This window comes from Nerophis lumbriciformis, linkage group LG37 (genome assembly GCF_033978685.3).
Source record: "Nerophis lumbriciformis linkage group LG37, RoL_Nlum_v2.1, whole genome shotgun sequence".
NCBI classification, from domain to species: Eukaryota; Metazoa; Chordata; class Actinopteri; order Syngnathiformes; family Syngnathidae; genus Nerophis; species Nerophis lumbriciformis.
Window position 1 is genome coordinate 1,343,137 of NC_084584.2, and position 13,590 is coordinate 1,356,726.

The following is a 13,590-nucleotide window of genomic DNA, read 5'->3' on the forward strand; positions in this document are numbered from 1 at the left end:
GTTGGACATTGGCCTTGGTGCTTTGTGTTGATATCAATTGTGTAGTTTTCTTTTTTTTGTTTTTACATTTTGGGGATTTACTGTGCCAATCCAGGAGACTAGCAGAATGAACTGGGGAACGGACGACGGCTGAAAACACAAACACATGCTAACATGCTAACACATGCTAGAGTGAGGCTGCGTTCACACCTGTCATGTTTGCTTCGCGTTACCGGAACTCTCTTCGCTCTACTGGTCAAGTGTGGCCGAGACCGCTTGAGGGATGGGTCTCGGTCACATTTCAACTCTCAGAGGAGCGTAAAAATGACAAACGTAAGACAAAATAGGTTGGAAGAGTTCTCTGTTTTTCCCCTCTCTTTTTAGTCTACTATCAGAGTTATGTCATAAAAGCTCTTTAAAGTATATTTTACACGCTTTTTGTCAAATCTAAGCTGAAAAATATATCAGAAACTTTTTAAAACAAATAAGTATTCAACCTAGCAGACAACATTTTAGTCGGGAATATCAGAGTTATGTCACAAAAGCTCTTTCAAAGTATGTTTTACAAGGTTTTTGTCAAATCTAAGATGAAAAATATATCAGAACCTTTTTGAAAAAATACTTTTTTAACCTAGCAGACAACATTTTAGTCTACTATCAGAGTTATGTCACAAAAGCTCTTTAAAGTATATTTTACAAGCTTTTGTCATATCTAAGCTGAAAAATATATCAGAACCTTTAAAAAAATATATGTTTTTAACCTAGCAGACAACATTTTAGTCTGAAATATCAGAGTTATGTCATAAAAGCTCTTTCAAAGTATATTTTACAAGGTTTTTGTCAAATCTAAGCTGAAAAATATATCAGAACCGTTTAAAAAATATATATGTTTTTAACCTAGCAGACGACATTTTAGTCTGGAATATCAGTTATGTCACAAAAACTCTTTAAAGTATATTTTACAAGCTTTTTGTCAAATTTAAGCTGAAAAATATATCAGAAACTTTTTAAAACAAATAAGTATTCAACCTAGCAGACAACATTTTAGTCTACTATCAGAGTTATGTCACAAAAACTCTTTCAAAGTATATTTTACAAGCTTTTTGTCAAATCTAAGCTGAAAAATATATCAGAACCATTTAAAAAAAATACATATTTAACCTAGCAGACAACATTTTAGTCTACTATCAGAGTTATGTCACAAAAGCTCTTTAAAGTATATTTTACAAGCTTTTTGTCAAATTTAAGCTGAAAAATATATCAGAAACGTTTTAAACAAATAAGTATTCAACCTAGCAGACAACATTTTAGTCTGCAATATCAGAGTTATGTCATAAAAGCTCTTTAAAGTATATTTTACAAGCTTTTTGTCAAATTTAAGCTGAAAAATATATCAGAAACGTTTTAAACAAATAAGTATTCAACCTAGCAGACAACATTTTAGTCTGCAATATCAGAGTTATGTCATAAAAGCTCTTTCAAAGTATATTTTACAAGCTTTTTGTCAAATCTAAGATGAAAAATATATCAGAACCTTTTTGAAAAAATACGTTTTTGACCTAGCAGACAACATTTTAGTCTGGATTATCAGAGTTATGTCACAAAAGCTTATTTCAAAGTATATTTACAAGCTTTTTGTCAAATCTGAGATTCAAAATTGTGAAAAATAACCAAATATTCAACCTGGTAGACATCATTTAGGTTCAGAATGTTTGAGTTATGTCAGATAATTTATCACAAAAGCTGCCTGATCATGTCATTTCTTAGGTTTTTTACTGCACAGGCTTTGGTCAGGACAGATATAGCAGGGTGGAGCCAACCGCACCAAGTATATATATATATATATATATATATATATATATATATGTCTTAATAAGGTTATCCAAAAAATAGTGCTCGATACCGTAGTAGAGCGCAATATATGTATGTGTGGGGAAAAAAATCACAAGACTACTTCATCTCTACAGGCCTGTTTCATGAGGGGTTCCCTCAATCATCAGGAGATTTTAATGGAAGCATTCACATACCATGTAGAGTGGGTGGGTACAGGCTGGCGTAGGGGCGTGGTGATTGGCTCATGTGTTACCTAGGAGGTGTTTCCGTCTATGGCGGCATGTTGTTACAATTTCGCTGCGCTTCCCCAAAGACAACAACCTAAGAAAAGTATTCAACAAGAACAACATTAAATTGAGCTACAGCTGCATGAACAATATACGACAAATCATCTCAAACCACAACAAAACAATTGCAAATGAGCCGTCAACCCCCAGTCAGAGCGACTCCAAAACCAACAAAGCATGTAACTGTCGAAAGAAACCTGATTGCCCCCTCAACGGGGGGTGCTTACAAACATCAGTTGTCTACCAATCTAAGGTAATATGCAAGGACATTAACACATCCGACACATATGTAGGATTAACCGAGGGAGAGTTTAAAACCAGATGGAACAATCACAAGGCTTCTTTCAGGAACCAAAACCTGCGGAATACCACAGAACTCAGCAAACACATTTGGGACCTCAAAGACAATAATGTTGAATATTCAATAACATGGCAAATTCTTGCATCCAGCACACCTTACAATAGTGGTAATAAAAGATGCAACCTATGCTTGAAAGAGAAACTGTTTATTATTTACCGTCCAGACCTGTCATCCCTCAACAAGCGCAGCGAAATTGTATCAGCATGCCGCCACAGACGGAAACACCTCCTAGGTAACACATGAGCCAATCACCACGCCCCTACGCCAGCCTGTACCCACCCACTCTGTGCCCTATATAAACCATGGTATGTGAATGCTTCCATTAAAATCTCCTGATGATTGAGGGAACCCCTCATGAAACAGGCCTGTAGAGATGAAGTAGTCTTGTGATTTTTTTTCCCACACATACATATATATATATATATATATATATATATATATATATATATGTCTTAATAAGGTTATCCAAAAAATAGTGCTCGATACCGTAGTAGAGCGCAATATATGTATGTGTGGGGGAAAAAAATCACAAGACTATTTCATCTCCACAGGCCTGTTTCATGAGGGGGGGTACCCTCAATCGTCAGGAGATTTTAATGGGAGCATTCGCATACCATGGTTTATATAGGGCACAGAGTGGGTGGGTACAGGCTGGTGTAGGGGCGTGGTGATTGGCTCATGTGTTACCTAGGAGGTGTTTCCGTCTGTGGCGGCATGTTGTTACAATTTCGCTGCGCTTCCCCAAAGACAACAACCTAAGAAATGTATTCAACAAGAACAACATTAAATTGAGCTACAGCTGCATGAACAATATACGACAAATCATCTCAAACCACAACAAAACAATTGCAAATGAGCCGTCAACCCCCAGTCAGAGCGACTCCAAAACCAACAAAGCATGTAACTGTCGAAAGAAACCTGATTGCCCCCTCACCGGGGGGTGCTTACAAACATCAGTTGTCTACCAATCTAAGGTAATACGCAAGGACATTAACACATCCGACACATATGTAGGATTAACCGAGGGAGAATTCAAAACCAGATGGAACAATCACAAGGCTTCTTTCAGGAACCAAAACCTGCGAAATACCACAGAACTCAGCAAACACATTTGGGACCTCAAAGACAATAATGTTGAATATTCAATAACATGGCAAATTCTTGCATCCAGCACACCTTACAATAGTGGTAATAAAAGATGCAACCTATGCTTGAAAGAGAAACTGTTTATTATTTACCGTCCAGACCTGTCATCCCTCAACAAGCGCAGCGAAATTGTATCAGCATGCCGCCACAGACGGAAACACCTCCTAGGTAACACATGAGCCAATCACCACGCCCCTACGCCAGCCTGTACCCACCCACTCTGTGCCCTATATAAACCATGGTATGTGAATGCTTCCATTAAAATCTCCTGATGATTGAGGGAACCCCTCATGAAACAGGCCTGTAGAGATGAAGTAGTCTTGTGATTTTTTTCCCACACATACATATATATATATATATATAATGGTCTGGAATAGAGTAGCAGAGGTGTGAATGCAGCCTAAAAGTCAGCTCATGAAAGTCGATGTAAGGATTGAGTCTAACAGGTTGGACGTGATTGAGAAGTGTACGTGTCTATTTGGCTGGTTATTTAATGTAAATAAAGATGTTTGGTGGGGAAAGGAGCGAGGTGGTTCTGTAGGACATGACAAACTCCTGGACGTCTCCACTCTGTTGGATTGTGTGATTAAACCAAAGATTTAGTGGTTGTCCAGTTTATTGTGTGTTCTCTCTGGGATTGTAAATATTTGAAATGATTCTTATCAGTGGTCTGGAGTGGAGATACAAGATGTTTAGTTGTGCTTCAAGTAAACACACTTTGTACTTTATTAAACATGTTACCGTGCCCTTAGTAGTTGCCAACTCAAACAAGGACAATATTCATTGTTACGTTACTACCGTTTCACAAATGTCATCAACACAAAAGCTGTCAAACGTATTCCAGTGAGGAAAAAGCAAGGCATTATTGTTCAATAAATGAAGAAGGATGATGGAGCATGACTCAAAGTCTTGGCGTAAGAAAAGCAGTAGTAAGCAGTGTGTGTGTGTAATGACTTGTAGCGTACGTGCAGCACACCTGTGCACTCACTCTTTGGGCCGCGAGTCTTTCTGCGCAGCAAAGAAGAAAGCGTTAGCGAGGAATAGGAAGGAGATATTGCGGCTGACTTACAATGACAAAGTACAGCTTCTTGTGCTGCTCCATCAGCTGGTGAAGATGGTTCTCAAACTCCATCCTGCACAAAGTAAATCCTTCACATTTCAGCAGAGGATGCTTGTACCAGGAAATATGTATTCATATAAATGTATAACAGTTTGCATCGGTAATTGCGTTGGATTATTACCCTTTTTACCGACAGATTGACTTGCTTTCAAATTGTAAGTCGAGGTGAGAAGCAGATCATTTATGTGTCTATTTTTGATCATTAAAAAAAAATGCTAGAAATATTTGGTTGCATTCACAGATAATAATAAAGTTCAGAAGATACTCAAGAAAATTGCGTAAATTCGAATTGCAATTTTTATTTATTTTGATTCTACATTGATTCAAAATTGTAGAAAATCAATATAAAACAACAACAAGTAATACATACACAGTATAGATATTTTTTTTAATTGATTTTCTAAATTATGGATCAATTTAGAATATGAATATACATATATATACAGACATATCACATATATGTATATACAGTATATACATACATATATAATTAATTTACATTCAAATCGCAATTTTTATTTATTCTGATTCTAAATTAATTCATGATATAGACATTTGAAAGGCAATTTAAAATAAATAAAGAATAGTGAACAACAGGCTGAATAAGTGTACGTTATCCATCCATCCATCCATCTTCTTCCGCTTATCCGAGGTCGGGTCGCGGGGGCAGCAGCCTAAGCAGGGAAGCCCAGACTTCCCTCTCCCCAGCCACTTCGTCCAGCTCTTCCTGTGGGACCCCGAGGCGTTCCCAGGCCAGCCGGGAGACATAGTCTTCCCAACGTGTCCTGGGTCTTCCCCGCGGCCTCCTACCGGTCGGACGTGCCCTAAACACCTCCCTAGGGAGGCGTTCGGGTGGCATCCTGACCAGATGCCCGAACCACCTCATCTGGCTCCTCTCCATGTGGAGGAGCAGCGGCTTTACTTTGAGCTCCCCCCGGATGACAGAGCTTCTCACCCTATCTCTAAGGGAGAGCCCCGCCACCCGGCGGAGGAAACTCATTTGGGCCGCTTGTACCCGTGATCTTGTCCTTTCGCTCATGACCCAAAGCTCATGACCATAGGTGAGGATGGGAACGTAGATCGACCGGTAAATTGAGAGCTTTGCCTTCCGGCTCAGCTCCTTCTTCACCACAACGGATCGATACAGCGTCCGCATTACTGAAGACGCCGCACCGATCCGCCTGTCGATCTCACCATCCACTCTTCCCTCACTCGTGAACAAGACTCCGAGGTACTTGAACTCCTCCACTTGGGGCAAGATCTCCTCCCCAACCCGGAGATGGCACTCCACCCTTTTCCGGGCGAGAACCATGGACTCGGACTTGGAGGTGCTGATTCTCATCCCAGTCGCTTCACACTCGGCTGCGAACCGATCCAGTGAGAGCTGAAGATCCTGGCCAGATGAAGCCATCAGGACCACATCATCTGCAAAAAGCAGAGACCTAATCCTGCAGCCACCAAACCAGATCCCCTCAACGCCTTGACTGCGCCTAGAAATTCTGTCCATAAAAGTTCAGAACAGAATGGGTGACAAAGGGCAGCCTTGGCGGAGTCCAACCCTCACTGGAAACGTGTCCGACTTACTGCCGGCAATGCGGACCAAGCTCCGACACTGATCATACAGGGAGCGAACTGCCGCAATAAGACAGTCCGTTACCCCATACTCTCTGAGCACTCCCCACAGGACTTCCCGAGGGACACGGTCGAATGCCTTCTCCAAGTCCACAAAACACATGTAGACTGGTTGGGCAAACTCCCATGCACCCTCAAGGACCCTGCCCAGAGTATAGAGCTGGTCCACAGTTCCACGACCAGGACGAAAACCACACTGTTCCTCCTGAATCCGAGGTTCGATTATTCGGCGTAGCCTCCTCTCCAGTACACCTGAATAGACCTTACCGGGAAGGCTGAGGAGTGTGATCCCACGATAGTTAGAGCACACCCTACAGTTCCCCTTCTTAAAGAGAGGAACCACCACCCCGGTCTGCCAATCCAGAGGTACCGCCCCCGATGTCCACGCGATGCTGCAGAGTCTTGTCAACCAAGACAGCCCCACAGCATCCAGAGCCTTAAGGAACTCTGGGCGGATCTCATCTACCCCTGTGTACGTTATATGAGGCATAAATAAGCAACTGGTATGTTAACGTAACATATTATGGTAAGAGTCATTCAAATAACTATAACATATAGAACATGCTATACGTTTACCAAACAATCTAATCGCTAAATCCCATGAAATCTTATACGTCTAGTCTCTTACGTGAATGAGATCAATAATATTATTTGATATTTTACGGAAATGTGGTAATAATTCCACACATACAGTACGTTCATCCTGAGTATAAGTCGCACCCCCGGCCAAACTATGAAAAAAACTGCGACTTATAGTGTAACTCCTTTCGGTACACGGCAACACAGGAAAGTTATTTTTTGTGAAACGGGCGTTTATTGACTCCTCCTTCTTGCTGTACACACCATCCACGCCGACACGCCGTGAGAACTCGTTGGCTGCTTGTAACGAAAAGAGGTTCTAATAATCACTTGCTTGAAGTTTTGCACAAATCATATAATACACTTAAATCTTTTGAGGAGCTGAAGACAACGTGCTCAAGCACCCTCCCCTCTTGCATGTTCTGCCTTATTTACTGTCCGTGGGGTCGCAACATCACAACAATAGTTCCGCTTTGCAATACAATTAACTCAATACATTTACATTTTGCAATAATATTTTATAACTCTGCATCATTAACTTATTTATTAATATTTATTTATTTATGACACATATTTAAAGCATGAAAACCCTCAGCAACAGCTACATATAGTCCGAAAAATACGGTACGTTCCAACCGAAATTCGTACAACTGTAAGTAAGATTACATTATTAACATTACTACACATACTTTCCAACCTAAATTCATACACATTTAGTTAAATATTTACTCAAATACAATATTTGTTGCATAATTAGGTGGTACTAAAGTTAAAATATATACAGTATTTTCCGCACTATTAGCCGCACCTAAAAACCACAAATTTACTCAAAAGCTGACAGTGCGGCTTATAACCCAGTGCGCTTTATATATGGATTAATATTAAGATTCATTTTCATAAAGTTTCGGTCTCGCAACTACGGTAAACAGCCGCCATCTTTTTTCCCCGTAGAAGAGGAAGTGCTTCTTCTTCTACGCAAGCAACCGCCAAGGTAAGCACCCGCCCCCATAGAACAGGAAGCGCTTCTTCTTCTACTGTAAGCAACCACCCGCCCGCGTAGAAGAAGAAGAAGGGCGCGGATATTACGTTTCATTTCCTTTGTGTGTTTACATCTGTAAAGACCACAAAATGGCTCCTACTAAGCGACAGGTTTCCGGTTCATGAAAAGACGCAATCTCTCCATCCGCACACGGACTACTATTTCACAGCAACTGCCTAAAGACTTTCAAGAAAAGCTGGCTACTTTCCGTGCATATTGTAAAAACAAGATAGCTGAAAAAAAGATCCGGCCAGAGAACATTATCAACATGGACGAGGTTCCACTGACTTTTGATATTCCTGTGAACCGCACTGTGGATACAACGGGAGCACGTACGGTGAATATTCGCACCACAGGGAATGAGAAGTCATCCTTCACTGTGGTTCGAGCTTGCCATGCTAATGGCCAGAAACTTCCACCCATGGTGATATTCAAAAGGAAGACCTTGCCAAAAGAGACCTTTCCAGCCGGCGTCATCATAAAAGCTAACTCGAAGGGATGGATGAAGAAAAGATGAGCGAGTGATTAAGGTAAGTTTACGCGAAGAGGCCGGGTGGCTTTTTTCACGCAGCTCCGTCCATGTTGATATACGACTCCATGCGCGCCCACATCACGCTGGTTTTTAATATATTATTAAAGTTTGACTGACCTATTTGACTGTTTTTTTGACATTCCTTTAGCGCAGTTAGATGCGGCTTACAACACGGGGCGGCTTATAGGTGGACAAAGTTTTGAAATATGCCGTTCATTGAAGGCGCGGCTTATAACCCAGGGCGCCTTATGGTGCGGAAAATACGGTACCTTTAATTAAATATTTACCGTATTTTTCTGACTATAAGTCGCACCGGCCGAAAATGTATGATAAAGAATTTTCGCATTTTTTGGGGAAATGTATTTGATAAAAGCCAACAGCAAGAATAGACATTTGAAAGGCAATTTAAAATAAATGAAGAATAGTGAACAACAGGCTGAATAAGTGTACGTTATATGAGGCATAAATAAGCAACTGGTATGTTAACGTAACATATTATGGTAAGAGTCATTCAAATAACTATAACATATAGAACATGCTATACAATCTGTCACTCCTAATCGCTAAATCCCATGAAATCTTATACGTCTAGTCTCTTACGTCAATGAGATAAATCATATTATTTCATATTTTACGGAAATGTGGTAATAATTTCACACATAAGTCGCTCCTGAGTATAAGTCTATACTATGAAAAAAACTGCGACTTATAGTCCGAAAAATACGGTACGTTCCAACCGAAATTCGTACAACTGTAAGTAAGATTACATTATTAGGGCCCGCAATGGCCCATTGCAAAAGGACTCCCGAAGGGACATAAGGACCTATTGTTATTCTAACGTTTTATTATTCTTTATTCTTCCGCCGCCACAACAAACTGTAATTTGACCCACTTAACATGCTTCAAAACTCACCATATTTGACCCACACATCAGGACCTGCGAAAATTACCTTTCTTTAAAAAAAACGAACCCCAAAACTCAAAATTGCGCTCTAGCGCCCCCTAGGAAAAAATAAAACTAGACTGCCTATATCTCCCTCTAGGAAGATCGGAGAGACATGAAACAAAAACCTGTATGTAGGTCTGACTTAGACCTAGTTCTCACAATTGTATATCATCGGGCAGAAATCAACAGGAAGTTGGCAATTCCCCCTTCAAGACAAAAAAGTACTAAAAACAGACACTTTTGCCTCTTTGTGCTGTAATTTGACCCCCTTAACATGCTTCAAAACTCACCGAACTCTACGCACACATCAGGACTGGCAAAAACTGTGATCTAATAAAAAAACCTAACCCCAAATTCAAAAATTGCGCTCTACAGCAATTTTTGAATAAAACGGAGAAAAAACTGCTCCTCGGAAGAAAACATTTACAAAACTGCCTGTAACTCTCACTGGGAACAAAAACCTCTCCGTAGGTCTCACTTAGACCTACATTTCATAAATTGACAACCCCCAGCAAAAATCTACAGGAAGTTTGCTATTCCCCCTTCAAAACAAAATTTTTGTAAAAACCGGTCACCTTCCTTCAAAAACGAACTCCTCTGAGCGCGTTTGTCGTTTCGCCTTCAAACTAACACAGGAGAGAGATTGAACCCTTGTGATTACAACAACAGAAGCGCCTTTTTTTTTATAACTGCTCCGGTTTTGATTTTATGACCCTTCAAAGACCCGCTGCGCTGCTGCTGCTGCACTGCTGTTTTTTTAAGATGGCTGCTTAAAAGCAGGAAGCACCAACGTGCCCACACAATGCAGACAAGGTAGGTACACTAGACAAAAGTCTTGGGACACTTCAGACTAAAAGTAGACAAAAGTATTGGGACACTTAGGACTAGCACCTGCCAAATACGCGGGCCCGACCAACGCTGCTTGCAGCTTTAATTAACATTACTACACATACTTTCCAACCTAAATTCATAAACATTTAGTTAAATATTTACTCAAATACAATATTTGTTGCATAATTAGGTGGTACTAAAGTTAAAATATATACATGTTTTTTTCCCCCCTACAAAAACAAAACGAACGAATACATTTAGAAAGAAAATATGAAGTAATTTATTGACAATTTTTTTCCAGGCTTACGCGGGCCACATAAAAAAATGATGTGGCCCGCGGGTCTTAAGTTTGACACCTGTTTTTGGATGTTTTATTGTAAATGTAGACTAACACACAATCAGAGATGGCACCTAACTGAGATCTTGTTGTGTTCCGTCATGTTTTTGGAGCTACGACTTCAGGCTGCGCATCAAGAAAGAAAACATGTGGTGTCCAGTGAGTCGGGCCAAAAGAAGCGGCTCCCTGACAAGAGCAGAACTGCCCATCGCTGGTTGATACTAATAATGCCCACCGTTGCTTCCGCTGCTTGAGCTTGAGATCCTGGATTTCACATCTGAGCTGTGCCAGAAGCTCTTCACGCTTCTTGATCTCCTCGGCAAGTCTGGAGCACACAAACACAACAATTGACAAAATATTCCACCTGATATTCAAGTCTTTCTTGCAGGATCAGAAGGAAGAAGAGAGTTTCAAATCAGGCAAGAAAGTTGAGCATGGCAAATGAATGCTGCCCTCTCGTGTTACACTTCAGCATCTTCACCACTATATACCGATTAATAGTAAAGGAATAACCCATATTTACAGTAACAGTTATTAAAGATGAATATTATATGTCAGTAAAAATCTGGACAATTTGTATTTTTAACATTATTTTGTAGCAAAGTAGTGACATAATGTTTGATCATGAAAAAACACCTTTATTACGTGTGTCTAAGAGGAGCATCAACATTTGATTTCTAAATAAGACACATCTCCTGGGAAAATTGGTCAAAAAAATGACATTTCTCATTGTAAGGTTTGCAGGTGAGGAACATTTCAATAAAAAACCTCCCTGGATGTTACAGAAAGTATGAGAATGTGCGAGCAGCTGCCTGCTCTACTTTACTTATAGAATCATCGCATATTTGTCGAGATATTTACACAAAGTTTGGACTTTTGCAGAGATATATTCCATCTCTGTCACGTTATTGTTTGATTAAATGACGAATCATGAAACTTGTGGCGCTCCTTTAATGAGTGTTGCTGGTGGAGCGACTCCATCGCCGCAGTAGCCAAAACAAACAAAACAGAAGTGGGAGGATGGCAGGAGAGAAGATCAAAAACGGGATTTTCTGGCAAAAAGGGGAAGTTTTGAAAGTTAAGCAGAAGAGATATTCTGTGTACTATCGAGCAACATTGCGGAACTTTATTCAAATAACACATGAATGCATTGTTTACTTGTATGTTTGTATCATCATTCATGTATATATCATTCCTTACAAGAAATAACATTAATTGTTGTTTACTTGTTTGTTTGTGTCACAATTCATGTATACATCATTCCTTACAAGAAATAACATTATTTATTATTGTTTACTTGTTTGTTTCATAATTCATATATACATAATTCCTTAGAAGAAATAACATTAACTATTGTTTGCTTGTTTGTTTATATCATAATTCTTATATACATAAAATTCCTTACAATAAATATCGTTAATTATTGTTTACTTGTTTGTTTATATCATAATGCATGTATACATCATTCCTTACAAGAAATAACATTAATTGTTGTTTACTTATGTGTTTGTTTCATAATTCATGTATAAAACTTTTTTTTTTACAAGAAATAATATTAATTGTTTGTTTGTATCATAATTCATGTACACATCATTCCTTACAAGAAATAACATTAATTGTTGTTTAAAGTTTTAAAAAAAGAGAAGTTAAAATACCACTGAAAGACACACACACACACAAGGACTTGTTTGTTTGCATCATAATTAATGTATACATCATTCCTTAAAGGAAATAACATTATTTATTATTGTTTACTTGTTTGTTTCATAATTCATGTATTCATCATTCCTTACAAGAAATAACATTAATTGTTGTTTACTTGTTTGTTTGTTTGAGAATTCATGTAAACATCATTCCTTACAAGAAATAACATTAATTAATGTTTACTTGTATCATAATTCATGTATACATCATTATTTTTAAGAAATAACAATAATTGTTGTTGTTTGTTTCATCATTCATGTATACATCATTCCTTACAAGAAATAACATGAATCATTGTTTGCTTGTTTGTGTCCATCATTCATGTAGTAAATAAGAACTAAGAAATAACAGCAACATAGGAAACTTCACCTGCAGTGTCCACTATAAACTATTTATTATTTTTTTACTTCAATAAAAAAGTTACTGTATCATTTTGGATCGGTCCACAAAAATACGATCATCTCTGAATTGTATCGGCAACATCCAATTATGAATCAACTTGCTACACCCCTCATACTTTATACTTTAGCTGACTAAAATGTTGTCCTATTTTGTTGACCAAAACTAAAAGCGATATTTGACAAAAGACTAAAATACGTTTTGGTGAGAAGACTTTGACTTGACAAACAACAAACAACAAGGTCACCTGACAGACTCCTGCTCAGATTCTTTGCACTGGAACTGCAGCTTCTGGCACAACTCTGCACATAAAAGGATATTCAATATCAAAGTTCTGAGGTGAGGGGGGCAGTGAGCAGCAGCGGTGGCCACGCCCGGGAATCATTTTTGGTGATTAAACCCCCAATTCCAAGCCTTGATGCTGAGTGCCAAGCAGGGAGGTAATGGCTCCCATTTTTATAGTCTTTGGTATTACTCGGCCGGGGTTTGAACTCAGAAATGAAGTTCCAAATTGAGGTAGGGTCTTTCAAATAGTGTCTTATTCAATTCATCTTGAAGGTGTTGTTTAGTGTCGTGAAATCCAGAAAGTTTAGACCACCCTGATTGCAGAGGTGTGGACTCGAGTCAGACTCGAGTCATGAATTTGATGACTCTAGACTGGACTTGACAAAATGTAAAGAGACTTGCAACTGGACTTAGACTTTAACATCAATGACTTCACTTGGACTTGAGCCTTTTGACTTGCTACTTTCCCCAAAACCCAAAGATTAAAAAGTTATTCAGGATCGCTGCGCATCTTTCATTTTGTACTTGTGTGTCTATCTATCAGCGTGTCGTTCCTGTCAGTACAACAGCCAATCAAATC

General features: G+C 39.1%; 1 protein-coding gene across 1 annotated transcript in view; it reads right to left on the reverse strand.

The window, feature by feature from the left end:
* Positions 1-4,039: 4,039 nt before the first annotated feature.
* The window catches only part of LOC133577478 (synaptonemal complex central element protein 1), a 33,564-nt gene continuing 24,013 nt past the window's right edge, over positions 4,040-13,590 (reverse strand). The window contains exons 5-8 of the mRNA XM_061931348.2: positions 12,973-13,027; positions 10,858-10,947; positions 4,676-4,739; positions 4,040-4,614 (exon numbers count right to left, since the gene is read on the reverse strand). Of these exons, the coding sequence (XP_061787332.2) occupies positions 4,591-4,614; positions 4,676-4,739; positions 10,858-10,947; positions 12,973-13,027 (233 nt within the window). The 3' untranslated portion in view covers positions 4,040-4,590. The remainder of the gene's footprint in view (positions 4,615-4,675; positions 4,740-10,857; positions 10,948-12,972; positions 13,028-13,590) is intronic.